The sequence below is a fragment of the Pongo pygmaeus genome, chromosome 10 (genome assembly GCF_028885625.2).
Source record: "Pongo pygmaeus isolate AG05252 chromosome 10, NHGRI_mPonPyg2-v2.0_pri, whole genome shotgun sequence".
NCBI classification, from domain to species: Eukaryota; Metazoa; Chordata; class Mammalia; order Primates; family Hominidae; genus Pongo; species Pongo pygmaeus.
In genome coordinates, this window is record NC_072383.2 from 97,262,786 (window position 1) to 97,285,223 (window position 22,438).

Here is a 22,438-nt window from a genome sequence, read left to right on the forward strand (position 1 = left end):
GAGTGTAATAACCTTTCAGTGATAATAGCTTAAAACTCTGGAAACATGCAGCTATGGGTTCTTAAACAAAAGCTTTACCCAAATCTATCAAATGATCCTCTAATCTCCCCCATTAAACTTCTCCCTCCTTCTCCCGCTCCCTGGATAAAGCAACAACAACACGGTAAACAGGTATCGTACATTTAAGTCACAGGTAACACTGTCAACAAAACAACAGAAGTTTGCATGCAACTCCGTGGAATGATACAAAAGGAGGATCTGGATGGATTCCAAAGATCCTTTGATCCAGTGTCTGCTGATGTGACAACTCAAACCAAGCATCAGATCTTCATGTGAACCCTATTACAGTTCAGCAGAGGTAGACCTTGGCCACGCTCAACAGGCAGTTTTCAAAAAAGTCTGAACATGGCATGAGCTGGTGGTGCCATGAGTTGCAGGGCCAGGGCTGGGAATAGGGCTGGGGGTGGGAATGAGTTGGGGAAAGCTAGGGTTATGAAAACATTTCACGTGTTAGTACATTAAACATGCAAATCATATGCAAATTCATTCTCTAATTGTTCAATTAACTCACACACTTTTATAATTAAACTTTAATGTGAGTTCCATACATTTAAAGCCAGAGCCACAGCCAAATGCTGATCCAAATATTTACATCATCCACATAAGTTGTAGCAGCCATTGTGGGAATAACAAGCCCCAGCACATACATTCCAATCTCAGTCTGGAAATCACTGAAATCCCTTATTTGATAACCACTTGAAGAAATTAGTGGAACAACCACTTAAATCTGTTTAGACAGCGCCATCATCTGCTCTCCCATGACTCCACTTTGTCCAAAATCACAAACCACTTGCTTTGAATTCAGAGTGATCTGATAGGATCTTCCCTAGGTGCTAAGGTGGGAGATAATTACAAGGAAAAGAAATATAATCCTTATTTCATTTTCTTTGTGGCCTTCAAATATTGCTTCAGTCCAAATATTGTTAAATTCCCTACAGGGACTGAATCTACCTTTCTGGAAAGAGACACTGAATTTTATCATATTTAGTGCTATTTCCAGAAATTCATTCTGAAACAGAGGGAAAAGTGTTCTTAAGATTGAATTTATTAGAAAATAAATTTCTTTTCTGCCTGCAAATTCATCAACTTCTCTCCCCACCCCTGCCTATTTTTTTTTTTAAACTTAGATCTAAAAGTATTTAGAGGACTCAATTTGTAGATGTTAATTCTTCTTTTTGGAATTAACTTAATGGGAATGGATGGACTCCAACTGGACTTAACATTACACTGTTGTAAAGGACAGGTATGACCTTGGCCCTTGGCTGGGATTCAGTTTTGCCTGGTTGACTGCCAGTAAGAACAAAAGAGTTCAGAGAACAAGGGTGCCTTAGGTCTCAACCCTCCTGGAGGCTGAATTACAGCAGGAATGAGCTATGGAGGAATTAGGTAGAGTAGTTACTATATGGAATGGAAGAAGAGGTCAAAAAAGAAATAAAGATTTTTGCCTCATACATAAAATCATTTTGAACTTTGAAGCCTAGTGTTAGGTCTTGTTGACTAGTACATTCATGTCTACATAATACTTGCATCTCCTTAGGCAAATATTTTTAAATTTAGTAATTTTCCACTTAAAAATGCTTATTAAATATTAGATAACAGACCTAAGAAGTCTTTTGCCTCAATAATGGTTTATAATCAAAGCTTATTTTTAATGAAAAGCAGACCTAAACACAGCTAACAATGCAATATTTAATTAGAATAACAAAATGAAGTAGGAAAAGTTTAGGGTAGAATTCTGTCATATTTTAAATTATTATTGACACAGTGGTCTTTGAAAGGATTCCTTAAGTAATCATAAATGAGAAATCAAAATGATTCAAGGTACTCCTAATAAACGTCTTCAGGCTATCTCTTTGGCACTTAAAATATTTACAGAAAATCTTTCCTTTAGGTTCATGTATTTGAATGATCTTAAATATTCCAAGAATTTTGTCATGGCTTAAAACTTCATTTATTTGGTATTTATTATTATTTTTTATATGTATGCTTAAGGCCTTTTTTTAATTAAGCACACTAAAGAACATCAATTAAACAGAGGCAAATGTACATCATTAGCTCTCTTCTTCAAACTCAAATAAAAACTAAACTTCTACCATAAAGGAAAAAATAATTTGAGATTAGAATTTTAAATGGAGAATTGATTCTGTGTAACACGTGTTTGCAACTGCCAACTATAAATCTGTAGTCTGGGTGAGTCTGAAGGACTATAATTGGGCCACATCTAATATAATGTAATTAAATTAAACATTCTCTTATACCAACAACTGAAAAATACAAAAGCATCAATGGGATTTAGTTAAAAAACAAAAATCTTCACAAAACTCCATACAGAGATTTTCACTGGATGGCAGATTCCAAATTGCAGCTTTTAAACTTTGCATTATTTCAACAGGTGGTAAATAGCTGCAAATTTTTAGTTCATACGCACTGGACACCTACGGCAAATTCTAAAACAAATTGTATCAGGTAGCTGTCTCCCTCCAAAAGGGAAACTGAATATTACATATTCTATATGCTCTGAGAATACAAAGGAAAAACCGTTCTCTATGTTATTTTCTGTCTTTATTATTATTTATTTTTCCGAGATGGAGTCTCCCTCTGTCACTCAGGCTGGAGTGCGATGGCACAATCTCGGCTCACTGCAACCTCCACTTCCTAGGGTCCAGTGATCCTCCTGCCTCAGTCTCCCAAGTGGCTGGGACTACAGGCATGTGCCACCACACCTGGCTAACTTTTGTATATTTAGTAGAAACAGGGTTTTGCCATGTTGGCCAGGCTGGTCTCAAACTCCTGGCCTCAAGTGATCCACCCGCCTTGGCCTCCCAAAGTGCTGGGAATTACAGGCATGAGACACTGTACCAGGCCTTTATGTTATTTTCTTCTTAAGGAAAAAGTTTCCTAAGGATGTCAGTAGATAATTAAAAGCCATGCTTACAACTTAGTTTTCTAACATTAATAGAAAAGTATGGCATTTTCCAAGCCTTGTATTATTCTTTAAAATTTTTAAAAATTAGGATTTAATTGATTTTTAAAAATAGAACCTTTAAAATCTTTTCTATGAGGACTGCTCCCACCTACTTGCTTATAAATTTAGATCTGAATATTAACAAACATTAGTCTCAATTTCTTCAGAACACTTAATGAAAAACTAAACTGATTTTAAAGGACAATTATTGTTTTAAGGTTTTACTTTCAATAATTATGACAAATTTCAGAGATGGGCTACCCAAACATACATAAGATACATGTGATTACATTTACTTTCTGTAATCTCTAAGGCTTTGAAGAATGCTATACACAGCTCTATGCTTATAAATATGCATACATATATTTGAAAGTGAATGTAAGGAAAAGGCTTCCTATAAACATTCACACATATGAAAGCAGGATGTTGTAGTTGTTCTTTCAAAAAATCTTCAAGAATGAAGAATTCTAGTTTGATCAAATGCAGTTGGTTATACTGAATTTGTTCCTTTAGATGAAAAAGAGCAGAGATGGCCACTTATGAACACATAAAAGCTCTGGTTAACATTTATGAGTCCAAGAGGAACTGCTGGGTCACGTGAACACCAGTACCAGGCAATGTACAGACACCATGGTCCTCAAGAGCCAGAAGTCCCATGCACAGGAGTACATATGTGCCTGATGCAGCATCCCAAAAGGCACTTCACAAAAATGCCCGTGGCATCCCTTCACATGCTGCCCCAAGAATTCTGCTCAGTGATTCTCAACCAAGTGTCTCAACCTCTCAGACAGCAGGCTATCCAATGGGAGAAATTCAAAAGGGTGTGAAAATAGAATAGTATTTTAAAATACAGAACATAAAACCCCAAACATTTAAATGTTTATTTTCCAAATAGAAATAAACTTTTTCTAAAGTATGCAAATGTGAAATATGAACATTTGAAAATTATGCAGCTCAGAGTAAAATGGGTCACAATTTCACACAATTTGCAAAGATCAATTCAGTACTGTCAAATGGAAAAAGGCTGAGAACCACTTTGTAGCTGTAACCGTGCCTCTCCCAGCTCACCTCCCCCAACATTTGCATAAAATGTATAGAGAATAACATGCAAATCATACTCAGAAATTTCTCACAAGTGAAGCACACGAATCTTTGAGAATCATTAGACAGAAAGGGTTGAAGAGTCCATGAATATGGGGAGGTACAAAATGGGGAGGAATAATGCTGATATATACATGTGTGTGTATATATATATCAATTTACCCTTTTCCTTTTCCTGTAAAAGCAACTTAACACAGACGCCTGGAATGAAAGCCAAAACTCACATGGGACATATTTTAACCATACACTTTAAAACCAAGTATGTTTCTTGTTTTAGGACAATGTTTGCACATCAACTAATCACAAGGCACAGTAAATGAAGTATAATAGACAAAGAGTCTCGGAGTCACCAGACATTACAAATTTTCTGCATTGCCAGGACACAGTACCTATAGCTGTTGACAACATTGTGCAACACAGTACATAGCGCAAGTTCAGGAGAAGAAAAGAACCATTTGTAACCTTACATTATGAACCTGATGGATCGCTGAGAAAGGAAATCCTGCGTTCTGATTCGTCCATATTTCACAGACAGACGACTGCTGATATAAACAGAAAACTATCTTATCTTGTCAATATTTAAAACATGGCAGCTACCAAGGTAGCATCCAGGAAGGAAAAGAGGCAAATAATAAAATGCAAAGAATCACATTAAAAAAAAACTCAAAAAATGTTTTAGGGTGCTCAAGGTTTAATAATTGACTTCCAAGTCATTCTTTTTGCTTTAAAACATTTTGAGTTGACTGAAAAAAATCATTTATGCAAGGAAAATTACCAATAAATTCATGCCTTGGAAAAAAGCAAACTGTATTTTACATTTGCCGGAAAACCAGAAATACCTTCCCCCTTCACGTCACTACTTTCAGAGGATAAATATTTTCATTAACTTCAAGAAAAACAGGAAAAAACCTTTAACACAGGTCTGATATTTTTATTTTCTTATCTTCAACGACCAAGAGCAAACAGTGCAATAAAATGACTTTTCCTGATTTAGTCATTGCTCTATTTGATAAACCTAGAAGATATTTATGCCTCCAGAGTTCTTATGGGCAAAACTCTGTAGTTAACAAAGGAAGACGTGTCAGCTTGCTACCCAGCACTGGGAGGAGTGAAGGAGGTGGCAGGAAGGAGGCTGGGGCAGGGAAGTACTGAAGTCAGGGAAATTCAGCTCTGTTCCTCAAGCAGAAACCCTTGGGAACAGCATTTGTGAGTCTAATGATTCAGCTCCATAATTCTGGCTCTCCCCCACACCATTAATAAGATAAAGTTATCAGTAATGTTTGCTCAGAACCAAACACCAAACTAACCAGCATCCCTTCCCAGGAGTTACAGCAGAAACCTTCAAACAGACCGACTGAGCTCTTGGCTTGACCCATCCCAAGTTCTGTTCCCGAATTTCATCATTCTAAAAGACACTGTGAAATTAAATCAGAAAATGGCAGAGCATGTAGACTTATTCAGCAAGCTCTGTGAGCATCTTTAGCATTCACAAGCAGTCCGTACAAAGATCACTGCAGGAAGAAGGCAAGCACTTAACCGCAATATGGTTAAGAGACCTGGCAAAGAATTGTATCATCAGCAAACAAATGATAGAAAAGAAGGCTTATCCCTAGCTAAAAGTTTCCTCACCCCAGAAACGCTCACCAGCAATTTAACACCTCTCTCTCTAGTTACAACTGCATCTCCACACACTCCTACACCTTTGCTTTCCATGTCTTCTGTTAACCAGAGGTTTGCTGGGGATTGACCGTCAAGAAGATAGCCTTCTGTTAAGGAAGTTAGATCCCCAGGCTCTGACCAAAGGCACTTCCAAACACCTTTCACTTAAACCAGCTCTGCTATCCTCAGTTCCCTCTTTAAACTTCATGCTATTTTATACATCCATAGGGGGTTCTTCCTCTTCTTACCTTTCTAGCAAGTTCAGTCTTGGACCCATCCACTCCGTTGGCCTTGTCTCCAATAGCTGCCATCTGATTTGAATGTACTAACTCCATGCCTTAGCTGGATTACCATCTTAAGTGGCATCCTCACCCAGTCCTGAGCTAATTCTTTACACAAATCACATCTTCTACAACTTTCACACACTTCTAGTGTTAATCTAGTGCTAGAAGTGCTTCTAGTGCTAAATAATCCAGAGACCACCTGTCATCTGATAGATGAAGACACAGACATTTAAAGAGGTGACGTGGCTTGCTCAGGTCACACAGGTGAGTGGCACAATGTGTCAGCCTGCTGGGATGGCTAAGGAGGAGTGTGAGCCTGGTACTGATGTCACCAGAAGGCAGAGGGCCACTCCAGCTATATACAGCTTGGTTCTACTGACCCTGAAATGAATAGAAACTAAAAATAAAATCCTAAGCCCCCTCACCGACTGAACGGACCCCCTTGTGGCCAAGGGGACCCCAGAAAAACCTTAAAATTGAGTTTCTGACCATGATGGGATGGCAGGTGAGACAAGCCTCATTATACCTCCTCTCTTTCATGGTTTAGACACAACAACTGATCGGAGTTAATGTTAAAACAGACATTGTAAGAGTGACAGAACAGTCTCTTTGTGGCAATAAGATACCAAATTATCAACAGGACCCAAGGCCATGCCAGGCAAAGGTTAAGTGACGCACCCCTACACCTAAAGAATAAACTATGTTCCAACTGCCACAAGGTTTTTCTTTTTCTCTAGCAGCTAAACAGGTACTGGCCTTAAGAGAAGCAATATTTAAACAATTTGCAGCTCCACCAGATGCTGATTGACCCTTAGCTCCTGCTCCATCAGCCATAACTACAGCTGGACAAGAGATTGGTTCAGTAACTTTATCCAAATAAGATCACTGCCCATGGACTAGTTCGGGCTGGTCTACAGAGATTGCACACTTGTGTGCCTTCATGTCCTGAAAAACCCTTCTGACGTACAGGGCTAACTGTAATGTATCTACATGTTAAGTCTCCAACCCAAAGTGAACATAGGCCACATGTTACATGCATGTTTGTTCAATACACGTGTCAGGACCACCTTCATGGATATTCACAGCTCTTGTAACACATTGAATATATGTGTTTAGCTAACCTGTTCAGCATAAATCTTCTACCCTAAGCCCTTTTCCTTCGAAGTACCCGTCTCTAGGGTCTTGGTTGGAGGTGCTTCCCAGCCTGCGGGATGGCCACCTTGCAGGCTGTAACCCTTTAGAAGAAATAAAGTCTCCTCTCCTTTACTAAATTCATATATATATATATATGTATATTTATATATATTTATATATGTATATTTATATATGTATATTTATATATATTTATATATGTATATTTATATATGTATATTTATATATTTATATATGTATATTTATATATATTTATATATGTATATTTATATATATTTATATATATAAATATATATATATATTTAAGTTAACACAAGTATATCTAAATGCAATCAGTTCATGGAACAGTCTTAACTGCACTGGAGTCCAAACACCAAAAAGTTGTTTTAGGTTGTTTTGGTTACTCCCAAAGGGGCCATGCCCAGTCTGCCTGCCTGATGGGCACAAGGCCATTTAACCTTTTGGGCAGACTGCATCACTTCCTGGTCACTTTGAGTCATGAAGACTCCATTTTGTATGAAATCCAAACTCATATCTGATTCAAACTTTTCCTTCCCTCCTTGTGTGTCAGTCTTGGGGCTTAAAAAGCCCCGGGTGGGTAAGAGAAGCTCGGTCTGCGCTTTGACTTCTCCTAGGAGAGGTGAGGGTGGGTGTCACGGTCTACCTTGGATGTTCCCTGCCCCAAGCTCTACCTACTTCATGCGTTTAGTTGGGGAGGAAGAAACAGGAAAAGGACGAGGTCCCTTTCTTGTCTGGCTGTTCCTCTGGCAGCCGCCACTGCTTTTCAGCTAACGTTAACATGGTCTCCCATGTGCTCTGTGTAGCAGCTGCTCCAACCTAGGTTCTCCTGTGTCCCCGTGTGATTTCTCTGGAGAGCTCTTCTAGGATACATGGCAGGTCCTCCCACTGCACAGTTTCTGGTGGCAGAAATCTGCCTCTAGCTTGACTTCTTCCAACTCCCACTCTGCCCTCCTAGGACACATGCATGCCCCCTGAGGGGGACCCAGGGGGACAAACATAACCCCAGACTCCTTCTGCACATCCATGTGGCTCACAAGACATGGACACACATCCTTGTCACACAGAACAGTAGAAGGGCAGGCTGCTCTGTGAACACTCCCCCTCTGCCAGGGCATCTCTCCCCAAGATTCTCTGTGTCAGCTCGGTAGGTGCTATGTGACCTGCCTGCCAGAAGTCCAATTACGGATACCAAGGCCAGTTTTCCCTCCTGGCAGGCACCCCCAAGCCAGATGTACATTCCTCCTGAACCCCTTCTCACTAGGATTGGAGAGCACGGGAATGTACTCTGTCTCCTCTCTCATGGGAAAGGAGGAAAAAAGCCTTAGTTCTTTCCACAAGACTCAAGACAATTCTCTGTCCTTCTCCAGCACTAACCAATGTTCTGCCTATGTGGACAGATAGCTGACCGGGGCAGGGCAGGATTCACACTGCCTCCTTGTAAACCCCGAACTAGGTGTCTGGCTCCATGGTTGACAGCTTTCTCTTTAGGGTGTGCAGTACTTAGTACCTACAGGAAAATTCCCACTTAGCATCCTGGGAATAGACCTTCCAATAGTGAATAGATCTTTTACTACTCACAGAAATTTACCAGAGTTAAGAAGGGAAAAGAGGATCCTATGCCACACTTATTTCATTAAAAAAATCATATAAAAATTTTCTCAATGAAGAATAAAGAACCCACCCCTAGTCATATACACTAAGAGTTCATATATGGCTTATTACATGTTTTAGATGTTATAATAAATATTTTCTATTTATAAGCTATGTTTTAAATTTACAGAAAGTAAAACCTCTATAATTTCTAATACTGTCATGAACAACCTAATGATGTTTCAGTCAATGACAGACTGCATATGCTACAGGGGTCTTATAAGACTACAATACCATATATTTACTGTACCTTTTGTGGGGATTAGAAGAAGTAAAGCTAGAGCCAGACTTAGGTATGTTTAGATACACAAATATTCACCATTGTGTTATAATCACCTACAGTATTCAGTACAGTAACATGCTGTACAGGTTGGGAGGAGCAATAGGCTAGATCATATATAGCCCAGCTGTGTAGCAGGTGACACCATCTCACGTTGGGTAAATACACACTATGACGTTTGCATGACGAAATCACCTAACGATGCATTTCTCAGAATGTATCCCCATTATTAGGTTATGCATAACTGTCATCGTGTCAGTGCAAATGGTAAAAAGTCAGAATTTAAAAGAGTTTAAACTAAAAGCAGTTAATTGTGTTTGAGTTGTGAAAATTATTATTTTATTTTTTTTGACACAGAGTCTTTGCTCTGTTGCCCAGGCTAGAGTGCAGTGGCGTGATCTCAGCTTGCTGCAACCTCTGCTTCCCGGGTTCTAGTGATTCTTGTGCCTCAGTCACTCGAGTAGCTGGGACTACAGGCATGTGCCACCATATCCGGCTAATTTTTGTATTTTTAGTAGATATGGGGTTTCACCATGTTGCCCAGGCTGGTCTTGAACTCCTGGCCTCAAGTGATCCACCCATCTTCGCCTCCCAAAGTGCTGGGTTGAAAATTATTTTTTTTAAAAATCGGATGCATTCCAGATACCACAGTAGTTTTGTTAGCAGTAAATAATTTGTCAGGCTCACACAGCAAGCAACTTAAGGCCGACCTGTTGTAACTGGTGCATTCATAATATGAAATGGATCTTCTCCCAGACATAGGGTTATTATACTAAGTTCTGGAATTAATTTTTTAAATGCAAGAGTTTTCCAGAGTAGAAATTAATTATGTTTATGAAAATAACATTTCAGGGTAAAACATGTATTGAAGTGCTGAGTTTTGAAAAGTTTTGAGAAAGAAATATAATACCAGTCATAAAATTTCATCTGGGGCCCAAATTCCTAGAAAAGTAGTGAGTTAAGTTTTGTTTTGTTTTGTTTTGTTTTTGAGATGGAGTTTCGTTCTGTCACTCAGGCTGGAGTGCAGTGGTGCAACCATGGCTCACTGTGGACTGGACCTTCCAGGCTTAAGTGATTCTCTCACCTCAGCCTCCCAAGGAGCTGGGACTACAGGGATGCACCACTTCACCTAATTTTTTTTTTTTTTTCTAAATGTGTAGAGAGAAGGTCTTGCTATGTTGCCCAGGCTGGTCTTGAACTCCTGGGCTCAAGGGATCTGCCTGCTTCGGCCTCCCCCCGAAGTGCTAGGATTACAGTTGTGAGCCACTGTGCCCAGTCTTAAATTAAACTTAAATTTAAGTTTTTTTTTTTTTTCTTTTTTGGTGGCATTGGAGACGGGGTCTTGCTCTGTCACCCAGGCTGGAGTACAGTGGCACAATCTTGGCTTATTGCAACCACTGCCTCCTGGGTTCAAGTGATTCTCTCCTGGGTTCAAGTGCCTCAACCTCCTGTGTAGCTGGGATCACAGGTGTGAACCACCTCACCCAGTTAATTTTTGTTATTTTTAGTAGAGACGGGTTTTTGTTATTTTTAGTAGAGACGGGTTTCACCATGTTGGCCAGGCTGGTCTCAAACTCCCGGCCTCAAGTGATCCAACCACCTTGGCCTCCCAAAGTGCTGGGATTACAGGCGTGAGCCACCGCACCTGGCCAAATTAAACTCTATTTTGTTTTTTTGGTTTTTGTTTGTTTGTTTGTTTTTGAGACAGAGTCTTGCTCTGTCGCCCAGGCTGGAGTACAGTAGTGTGGTCTTGGCTCACTGCAACCTCTGCCTCCCGGGCTCAAGTGATTCTCTGGCCTCAACCTCTTGAGTAGCTGGCATTACAGGTGCCTGCCACCACATCTGGCTGATTTTTGTATTTTTAGTAGAGACAGGGTTCCACCATGTTGGACAGGCTGGTCTTGAACTCCTGACCTCAGGTGATCCGCCTGCCTCGGCCTCCCAAAGTGCTTGGATTACAGGCATAAGCCACCGCGCCTGGCCGTAATTAAGCTTTACAATGTCTTCATCTGTAAAGAAGGAGAATAGTACTTGACCTACTTATTTCACCAAGTTGTTGTGCAGCTTCACGAGAGAGGAAACTTTTTCACAGCTAAATGTTTAGGGCTTGGAACACAGAAGGAACACATTTTTACCGAATGAATGGAATCATATAACACATTCAAAAGGCCTTGGTAAATGGCAAAGCATTATGCAAACATTAGTCACTACCGTTATTCATTATCATTTTTAACTGGTCTACTCTATTGGTGCCACTTGTGCCTTTCATAAGCTATGTCACTGCCAACACACTTCCGGTTAATTGTACCAGAAACTGTAGACTTCCTATTGGAAGAGTCCTCATATTTCCCGATAAAGGCAGTAAAGGGCTGCCAACTTGCTGAAAAGAGAAGGAACATTTGTCATTAGCACACCTAGGAGTCAAAAGGCTGCTTGTAGAGCTTAGAAACAGTTCCACGAAAGAATGTTAATCACCCCTTTGCAATTTCATTTGCCTATTTTCTCTCAATCCCTGTCACATATATTGCAAAGGCTCATTTAGTTTTTCTGAACCTGAATTACTATGAAACCCAAACAAATAGGGGTAAGTAAAGATAGACTTACAACTGAGATATTACCAATAATTTAATGTTTACTTCTTTGATGGTGAAGTCAACACACATTTGAAGGTGTATAATTTTATCTTCAGTTCAGACCTCTCTCTTAGCTCTGGAAATGTTTACTTAAAATGCAATGCATGTCTCACTCTCGTTACCATCTTATACTTTGGGTTACCATGACTTCAGCTCAGAAAATACAACACAACTGCATTCAAATCTAATCACAAAATAAAAAGAATATAACCAATTTCCAAAGTTCTCCCCCTAAAGGTGGACTTCCTTTCTGCTCAATTGCTAGCAATCCAGTAGTTTACAATAAATTATCTCTCCTTCATTATGGTTTGTCCTTTTTCCTGGAGCATTCTCAAAAATTGCTATAATATCTTCCATCAAAAGCAAACAAACTCCTTCCCTTGCCCCAACATCACCCTCAGTTTCCTGCTCAATTACTCTAATCTTCTTTAAGCAAAACTCCCTGAGAAATGTCTAGATGGTCTCCACTTTCTGAGCCCACTCTATTGAAACTGAAACAATTTTCTATTTTTCTTGACCTATGTGACACCCTTGATCACTCCTCCATTCCTTAGCCTCTTTGGCTGCTTCCTGTTATCTGAGCATCCCTGGAGTGTTAGTCCTCAATCTTCCCTTCCTTCTTGGCTACACTAGGTGGTCTCTTCCAGTTGTGACTCCCAAATTCCTATTTCCAGCCTAGACTTCTTCCCTAAATTCAAGACTTGGACACTCAGCTGCCTGCTTGATGCTTCTCCTTTCGCATTTATTAAGTCAGCTCAACCTTAAATTAAATGCCAGAGACCAAGCTCCTGATGACCTCACCTTCCTGTAAGCTTCCTTATTTTGGCAAATGGCAGCCATTTTTTTCCAGTTCCTCAGGTTCACAATGCTGGAGTTCTCCTTTCTCTTATATCTCGCATTCAATCCAGCAGCAAAGCCTATTGAATCTACTTCAAAAATTTCACCTTCCTGTCACTACTTGCTCCAAGCTACTCCCTTTTCTCGTTTGATTTATTCCATTGGCTTCTTACTGGTCTCACTGCTGTTATCCTTGCCCCCTTAGTATCTCTTCTCAGTACTAGAGCCAAAATGACCCATCTACAATGAAAGCCAGGTCATTCCACGCAGCTCCATTCAACACAGAAGATAATTCAAAGTCCTAACAATGACCTGCAAGGTTCTCCTTTCTCTGGTACCACACTGCTCTACCTCCCTACCCTCCTCTCCTACCCATCTTCGTCTTGCTGTCTGGGTTCTTGACAGCAAAGCACATTCTTGCCTCATAGCCTCTGCATTTGCTTCTCTTTCTGCCTGACATGTTCTCCCTCTGGCTACTATAGGCCTAGCTAGCTCCCTCACTTCCTTCAAGTTCTATTCTAATGTCACTTTTTCAGAGAAGTCTTCCCTAGGCACCCCAGCATATTACATCCAAATTAAGTCTGTGCTTTCCACTCTGTAAAAGAATTATTCTTTCAAGCAGAAATTATTTATTTATTTATTTGTTCGTTTTTGAGACAGGGTCTCACTGTCACCCAGGATGGAGTGCAATGGCACGATCTTGGCTCACTGCAACCTCCACCTCCTAGGTTCAAATGATTCTTGTGCCTCAGCCTCCCAAGTAGCTGGGATTACAGGTGTGCACCACCACACCTGGCTAATTTTTGTATTTTTAGTAGAGACGGGGTTTCGCCATGTTGGCCAGGTCTCGGACTCCTGGCCTTACAGGATCCCCTCACCTCGGCCTCCCAAAGTACTGGGATTACAGGTGTGAGCCACTGCACTTGGCCTCAAGCAGAAATTTAAAATGTAAAAAATGTTTGGCACATAAGAACCTATCTCCCTGTCACCTTGACATTCATGCAAAAGTAGTTACTGGTCATCTATTGTGTGCAAGGCCTGGGTCACAAAGTGAGTAGGGATCAATCTTGCTTTTAATCAACGTTTATGGAATGAAAATTGCTTTTTCCATGGACAGAACCAGTAGTAAACTGGGACTGACAGGCTGATGGTGGGTCTCAGAACAGAGCAAGTAGATGACAGCTCCATCAACTCGATAACCACTATTAAGCTCTGGAAACCTTCTGGGAGTCTGCTGATATTATATAGCTAATCTAATAAAGAAACTTTTATGAATAGAGCCCTCCAGTCAGATTCTAGCAAAGATGAAATTTTCTGCCGTGTTCTAGCCCTGAAAAAAAAAGAAAAAAAGACTTTTTCTCTGTTTCTCCCTTATGTTTGTCATAATACTTTCAACACTTCAGGGTATTCAGAAATTGACCAGAAAGAAACCAACAAGAAATATGAAAGTTTCAGAGTGAAAGCTAAAGGAATAATGAAGTGCATTCCTTTTTCTGGATGATAGTGCTTCTAAAAGAAAATGAAAACAAACTTGAAGAGCAAACAAAACAGCTTCAAAGGCAGAAGAAAAAAGGGCATCCCAACAAAGGAAGCCTTAGCCAATAGCCAGCAAACTCAGTGGCTCCTTGAGCAGAGACTGGGATGAAATGAGACCTGTCAAAGGATGGAGTCAAACAAATTCAGTGCAGTCAAGGGGTAACGCACCAAACACCTTGTATGCATATTTTCTTTCAGCAGTGACAGCCCCACAGTTGCTTCTTCTGTGGGCATTAACTGAACCCTGCCTGGAAAATCAGAAAATTAGAGCCTTTTGTTTCTTGTGAGTTACCCAGAGGCTGCAGGCCAGCATCTGATTACTTCTTCCTTCCCACCACTGGAGACAGAGCAACACTCCTCCTTCTCACCTCTTGAGTGAGTTTTGAGATATATACTCAGTCCTGTAACAACTGCATGGGATTTCTGCAACCACACTGTTAGCTTCTCAAGTTCCCTGTCTGTGTCTATTTATTTCTAGTTCTAAAGTGTGAAAGTTATGCATGCACCCACTGACCCTTTTTATAAAAGGTCTCAGCTGAACTATTTCATTTGCAGGAAATGCTAGAGTCAAGAAAATGCTGCTTCCTGCCATTTCTCCATCTTTCTGAAGGGCAATCCTTCCAAAACTTCATGATTGTGACCTTCCCCTGTGCCTATGGGGAGGATTTTTGGACACATCAGTTATCACCTGCTGGGAAGGAAAAGCCAGGCCAACAGTTGTTTCTCTAACAACATCTGCATGTGTGACCCATGATTGCTGGAGTCAGCATTTATCAACCTACCAAGAGTGGGAGGAAGTAAACAACACATTTGGTTCCATCTAAGTCCATTGGCATGATATAAATTCTAACACTGTCTTCCCAAGTTTAAGGTTTTCCTTCCATTCCCTTTCCAAACTCCCTTCCCTTTCCCATTCCTCTCCAGTCCCCTCCCTCCCTTCCTTCCTTCCTCTCTTCCTCTCTTCCTCCCTCCCTCTTTCCCTTCCTTCCTTAACTCTAATTCTGCGACTGATATCACATAAAAGAAGTCCTCAGCTACTAAAGTAGGAGAGTAGGAGAGAACTATAGGCTTATGATATTCCTGTTATTCATTTGTAGAGATAATATATAACCTGTATTCCCTAATATGACAGTTGTAGCCCTAAATGGCATTACACAATTGTTTACAGAATCCCTTTACAAGAAAAAAATAGAGCAGAGAAAAAAAATGAGCATTGCCTGTACAATCCAGCTCTCATTGTGCAGCTCCCCAGGTTCCAGGGATGTTGCAGGGAATTTAAGTCAATTGGGATCATGCTGTTTATAGCAACATGGGCTGTTTTACTTGTTCTACCTCAAAGTCTGGATGCTATCAAACGTTTTTCAGGACCACTAAAAAGCAGAACATTAATAACTAATTCAGAAAGGCAGTGATCAGCTTTTTATCATAACATGAATGGCTGAAAAAAACCTAGATTTTGCAAAGTAATGTTGTTCTTTGTAACATCTCTTTACAATATACATTATATTCCTTTCTTGCAAACTGAGGTTGTCATTTCCTTTACTTAAATTCATTTATTAACTGGAGCCCGAATGTTTGTTTCCTGCTTCTGATAGAAAAGATGTATTGGGCAGAGTCGTTTATTCAATGATGTTTATTGAGACCCCACCATTTCTTCATTTTATCCTTGTGAAAAATACGAAAAAACAAGGTGCAGTTGAACAATCCTCTTGAACGATGCCAAACTAAGAGGTCTCTAGTAGAAAGCTCAGTTTTTTTTTCAATTCTACTTTATTCAACACTTCACTCAATACACTGATGGATGACTTCAAAGGTTTGTTGTTTTGAGGTAAGCTTCTTTAAATGAGCACATTACATAGTTGAAAAGGATCACTGATATACTGAGTGGCAACTAAGTCTTAGAAAGGTCTTGATAGACTAGGATTATTGGATGAGTAACTTCATAAAAACTGCTTTATCTGGAAAAGGATAATGTAAATCCAGCACTGCTGAGAAAGGAGGCATAGCTATTGATAAAGGCTGGGAAATTTTCATGAAGAAAAGCCCAGTAAGAATGAATGATATGTTAATGTTGATCTGCCCAGAGCTGGGGAACCAGGATGCTGTATGGCCCACATCCCCCTTATCACATGGGATTGGCAAGGAGCTGGAGACACTTAATATAGTGAAGGGAAGATATCAAATTGTCTTCAGTCTTAAAAAACTCTTCCCAGCAAAAGGGAGCAGATGCATTCTTTGTTGTTTCAGAAGATATCATGAACTATGTAGAAGTTATAGAGAGGCTTATTTCAATTCAATATAAGGCAGAAGTTATATCAACTAGACCTTTTCCAATCTTGGGGCTGCCTTACAAAGAGCAGGCCAGCTTTCCAGTGACAAGTTTAGGCAGAAACTTGTGGCTGTCTGTGAGGATGTATTAGAATGGGTGCCTGCATCAATTAAGAGATGGGACTACATACATTTTCTGGCCCCTTCTCATCTTAAAATTCTCTGCTTTTCTTTAACTGCAGTTGGTCGTCTGTATTCTCAGTTCTGCACTCTTCTGACTGCACAGAGGAATCTTCTAGCTATTAATGCATATAGACAAAAGCAAGTTATCACAAATTTTGTGATCCTGCATTCAAACCTCATTAAAATAGAGGCCCATAGAGAAAGGAGGGCATATCATTTCACAGTGCTTTACGTGAGGCAATTGTTTACTATCTCTGATTTGTAAAGAATGAAAAATTGGATGTCAGGAGCAAAGGATTTTCTTCAAATACAATGTTTATCCATGCTGCTTTAGAGGTTTAATTCTCTACTGAAGTTGCATTTACATAAGGTATTAGATATTCTTAATAGGATTTTTCAAGGAACTCAAAACATTGCATTGGAGCATTTGGGGCTTTGGAACTTCTAGAATGTGCCATGTCTGCTAGTTCCCAGTTTGCAGAGACAATATGCGGTGTTCATCAACACTGTGGTTCACGCGACGGCTGTGAAGCTAGGCTGCTTGCATTGGAATCCTGGTTCTGTACCTTGCAATGTTTGTGGCCGTGGGCAAGCCACATAAATGCTCCATGCCTCAGTTTCCTCCTTATAAAGTTGTAGTAATCAGAGCGGGCTCTGACGATGATGATGATGAATCACCAGGTCTAAGCTAGACAGATGATATTCTATTGTTCCAGGCAGTATATTTCCCTAAAAAACTGGAGACCATCTCAATTTGTGTCCAATCTGATATGTCGTAGAGCCCTGTGGTTTTATGATGCCTATAGCCTTACATAAAGTAATTTGGTCAACAGTATTTACAGAGTGTTTATTTTAGAGGAATTAAAAAATGACTACGGAAGAGAGGCATTGCCCCCACATAGCCAACATACACTTTACCAAAAAAGAAGCACACATTTAAAAATGAAATATAATGAAATATTTTGAAATACACTAACTCATAAACATCCTTTAATTTTTAAAAGTATTTAAGTATGGATATCATCCATAATTCCTTTTCCAAAGAGCACCAGTGTTAACTAGGTTATAACACGAATAGGAGCTTCTTGGATAGTGTTTGCTTTCATAAAAACTATGATTTCCAAGTCAGTGAAGAGGTATTAGTTTGGGCTTATAAGCTGGAAAACAGAAACAGTTTTGCAAGATGTAGCTAAATATGAGATTTACTTTAAAATGCATTTACTCCCAGATGCAGCTGAGAAAGCATAACGTAGAAGAAAACTAGAAGTTATCTCAAAATAATAACAATAATTTCTAAAACAACCCAAACGTATAGTTTCATAGTTTGTAAAATACTTCGAAAAAATACCATTTTATTTGTGCCTCACAACAATGATGTCAGGTGGGCATTAATCTCACTCTAGGAAGAGAAAACTAAGGCTCTGCGTAGCTAAGAAGCTTGTCCAAGGTTACAGAGGTAATAGATATCAGAGATGGGATTTTTCACCATGATCTCATTTCTTCAAATCTGGCATTCTAACAAAGCTCATCAAATTAAGTATGAAAAAATGAAATCAATACTCATCTGATATAGCAATTTTCCATCAGACAATCTCAGAATTCCAAAGTCAGAGTGGATTTATTCAGGTGCCCATTATTGATATTTCTGCCTGCTTGGAAACCAGCCCCTCTTCTAGTAGCAGCCACCTGGCTGTTCATGGGAGGAGGTGCCTCCTTACTCCTCAGTCCACATGGTTCAGATGGAGCTAAAACCACCCCTGGTGTGGGACCTCTGTCTTGCTAATCAATCTGTCTGTCTCTCTCTCTCTCTCTCTCTCTCTCTCACACACACACATACACACTCCTTTGTAATTAGCTCAGGGAAGGACACTTGATCCAAACCAGGCTCACTTGAACTGATGGAACGTAATACTGAGACTTTTTCTTTTTTGAGACAGAGTCTTGCTCTGTTTCCCAGGCTGGAGTGCAGTGGTGCGATCCTGCTCACTGTGAACTCCGCCTCCTGGGTTCAAGCAGTTCTCATGCCTCAGCCTCCCGAGTAGCTGGGATTACAGACACCTGCCACCGTGCCCAGATAGTCTTTGCATTTTTAGCAGAGATGGGGTTTTGCCATGTTCCCCAGCCTGGTCTTGAACTCCTGGCCTGAAGTGATCCACCAGCCTCAGCCTCCCAAATTGCTGAGATTACAGGCATGAGCCACGATGTCTGGCCTGGGACTTTTTTTTTTTGGACACTCTTGGAGAGATAGGTTCTCTTTCCTGTAACTTCAAGTTAAACAGCAATTTGGCTTGAAACTCTCCACACGTAGAGGGAGGCTCTTTGGGAAAAGAGCCAACACAGAGGACAGCAGAGCCAAGAGATGGAGAGCCAGAGAGCAATGCAGCAAAACAGCACCTGGATTCAGGACTCCTGCCCTTTTCTGCTTAAGCCAGAACTCTCTTGAGTTGGATTTTTTGTTACTTACATGCATCTGGAAAAGTCCTTGCTGATAAATTACTTTAGGCCTATACACACAGAATTAACCGAGACAGGGCCACACAAACAGCCCTATTTCTACTAGATGTTAAAAAACCCTCTTTTTATTTTTTTACCACTGGAAAAAAAAAGGGAAGAAGGAGAAGGAGAATAAGAATCAGAGAATTCTCCTACCCTTGAAAATTTAGCCAGGGCAGATTATAACAGCCAAAACTGACCTGTGGACCCAAGAACTGGACTGTATGTAATAAGAAACATTCTGAAAATTTAACAAGTGGAAAAATAACCTGCTGGGCCTCTTTGTGAACAAGCTGCTCAATGTCAACAAGCCCAAGGCACTACTAAATATCACAAGGTCAGTTCCACTGAAATAGAGTTTTTATATATTGTCAGATTTTTTGTTTAGTTTTTTTGAAAATAGAATATTTTCTATTGATATCTTCTTTTTCTTTTTTTAAATCCATGGTCTGGTTTTAACTGCAAACAGTACCCTTGGTTATGCACCAGCACATGGAGACAAGGTGGAGACGTTAGAGCTTCTCTAGCAAAATGACTGGAGGTGTTTAGGGCTGACTGGGGTCTATCAGAATCAACTCTGGCTAATTTGCCTTCTTCATGACCTTGACAGGGAAGAAAATAATCTAGACCTGTAAGATGAGTATCAAAGCCTGAAAAAGAATCCATCTGAGTGATTCTCCCACTTCTTCCAATTATTTGTTTTAAGACTGTAGTACAGTATTCACAAGACACTAATCATATTGACATTAGTGTTGCCCAAAAGACACTAATCATACTGGAATTTCTAATCCCAAAGTTGTCTCAGATAGAGCAGGGTGTATTTGCTAAAAGAAAATTAACTGACCATATTAATAAAAAAGGTGTACAATACATCAGGTTTAAATTCTAAGCATGGAAGCACTGTTTTCCACTTTTGTGTTGGTCATAGCTGGCTAGTGGCCTGGAGTTCTTGGCTTGAAATAGGGCACAGATATCATCAACATTCCAGATGATCTCTGAAGCTGGGGTGTCAGCTTGTCAACTTGATGAGCTGTCAAACTGGAAGCTCCTGATGGAAGAGCTTACTGAGTGCACTCTTGACCTTCTTTTTTGGTTATGTATGATCTGTCTGTGCTTAAGTATTAAGAGTTGCTCTTTAGACCTTCATGGAAGGAAATGTTGAAATCATGGACAAGCTGAGCCTTTCTGAGTAGTGGCTATGTGATGAAAATCTAAATTAAATACTAGGCATTAACTTACGGACATTAAACAAAATATCTGATGTGACACAGTAATAGGAAAACTTGTTTGGTTTGGGGAAAAAAACACTCTCTTTTCTTTGAGACAGAGTCTCCCTCTGTCGCTCAGGCTGGAGTGCAGTGGCACCATCTCAGCTCACTGCAACCTCTGCCTCCAGGGTTCAAGCAATTCTCCTGTCTCAGCTCTCCTGTCTCAGCTGGGACTACAGGGATCCGCCATCATGCCCAGCTAACTTTTGAATTTTTAGTAGAGACGGGGTTTTGCCATGTTGGCCAGGCTGGTCTCAAACTCCTGACCTCAAGTGCTCTGCCCGCTTTGGCCTCCCAAAGTGCTGGGATTACAGGCGTGAGCCACCGTGCCTGGCCAAAAAAGCCACTTTCCAAAATGCTGTTCCTTTCAACTTAGTTGTGCTATTTTCTGAAAACTGATTCCGTAAATTCCAGTAATGCCAGAGCAGTGGGTAGAATTTCTGGGAACAACGGGCCTATTCTCTCAGAAAAAGTATATGAAAGGAGAAGTTACTGTCCTACTTCTTTCCCAGACATGGCAAAGTGTTTGCCTCATGGCTTTCTGGGATATCCATGCTTTTTAAGCTAACAGTTCGGTGCATAATATATTTCAATAAAGTTCCAAATTTCATTTAAAGAAAAAAAAGCCCTCTCACTTGATATTTTATCTAACAATGTTACAATAATAACGTGTTATTACCATATGATATTTTTTGTTACAATTTTGTAACCTGAATTGGTAGAGAAAGATGGCATCCATTCTCTGCTTTCCCTGGCTTTGACATGGTTCTACCCAGATCCCTCTGCATCGTGATATATGCTCCTTGGCAGATGATGTGTTTACACAATTAAAATAATAAAAGAAAAATGCAAATTCCATTCTCAATCTACATGCTAAATATGGGTAACACTGGAACAAAAGATGGTCTTTATAGAATGCTACAACCACCGGAGCACTTGCCCTTCAACTCTCTTTGTCATTAATTGGCCTACAATGAGCAGGGACTTTGAATTAGGGACTGACAGGTGATGTGTCTGAACCGATAGTCATATCTGTCTATATAGTGCTTTACAGTTTAGAATATGCTTTCATATAAATTATCTGATACATATAGGCCTGAGAAGCAGACATTATCACATTTTAAAGACAAAAAAATTGAAATTCAGAGTCACCACATAACTCGGTCCAGGTCACACAGCCAGAAAGAAACCAAATCAGAATTCCAACTGAAGAAGCCACTAAGAAAACAGCATCGACTATTTGGAGAAACACGACAAGCAAGAACTTGTTTGTAGACAGAGTTAACCCCACACCTACCTACAAAGCTTTTCACAAACATGGGAGACAGGCAGCATTCTGACACACTGTGCAGGGTCTCTGCTGAAGGATCAACAAATAACCAGTGTAGTTTTGCATTTAAGGATTTCATGGTGTTAACCACGAGCTGATTCAATCAGTTTCCACTAAACTACTGTGATTTTCTCTTCTGCTTGCTGTGCCCACATAAATGGAATCTATTACGGCACATGAGAAATTAGTATTTGTTGAACTGTTTTAAAAATATTTTATATCATTTTAATACAGAGGCAGGCACAGGGCATCAGGGACTATAGAAGAACAAGCATAGGGTTAGGCAGGCCAGGACTTGAGTCCCAGCTCTACCATTTACCAGCTGTGAGGCCAAGCATTCACCCTGTTTGGCACGTGTGCACATAGGCTCTTGCGAGGATTAAATAAGATACTGCCTGTGCAACCCCAGGTGTGAACCTGGTCACAGCAGTGCTTCTGTATGGCTCAGCTTCTACTTCTCTTCCTTTAATAATATCAAAACAACAAACCTTGGAAAAACTAAAATGTAATATACAAAATGCTTTCAAATAGAAAGTAATTGATCTAGTTGTACTTATTAATACTATTTAGATTGAGAAATATTACGCTTGCAACTGAATTAATTTTCTAATAATTTAGAAAAAGTGTTTTTAGTGCCCCAAGTAATACTGTTTTTTTTTAATCTTAGACAAGAGCATTCAAAACATAAAGACTTTATATTACACACTATTCTGCCTAA

At 39.9% G+C, this 22,438-nt stretch overlaps 1 protein-coding gene across 12 annotated transcripts in view; it reads right to left on the reverse strand.

The window, feature by feature from the left end:
- Positions 1-22,438, reverse strand: part of ANKS1B (ankyrin repeat and sterile alpha motif domain containing 1B) — a 1,280,047-nt gene that overhangs the window by 69,772 nt on the left and 1,187,837 nt on the right. For 4 of the 12 annotated variants that reach the window (XM_054442272.2, XM_054442260.1, XM_054442267.1 and 1 more), the window contains one exon: positions 4,594-4,668. The exons of 5 other annotated variants lie outside the window; for them this stretch is intronic. In XM_054442272.2, the coding sequence (XP_054298247.1) occupies positions 4,594-4,668 (75 nt within the window). The remainder of the gene's footprint in view (positions 1-4,593; positions 4,669-22,438) is intronic. 3 more of the 12 variants (XM_054442268.2, XM_054442261.1, XM_054442266.2) reach the window with 1 other exon arrangement.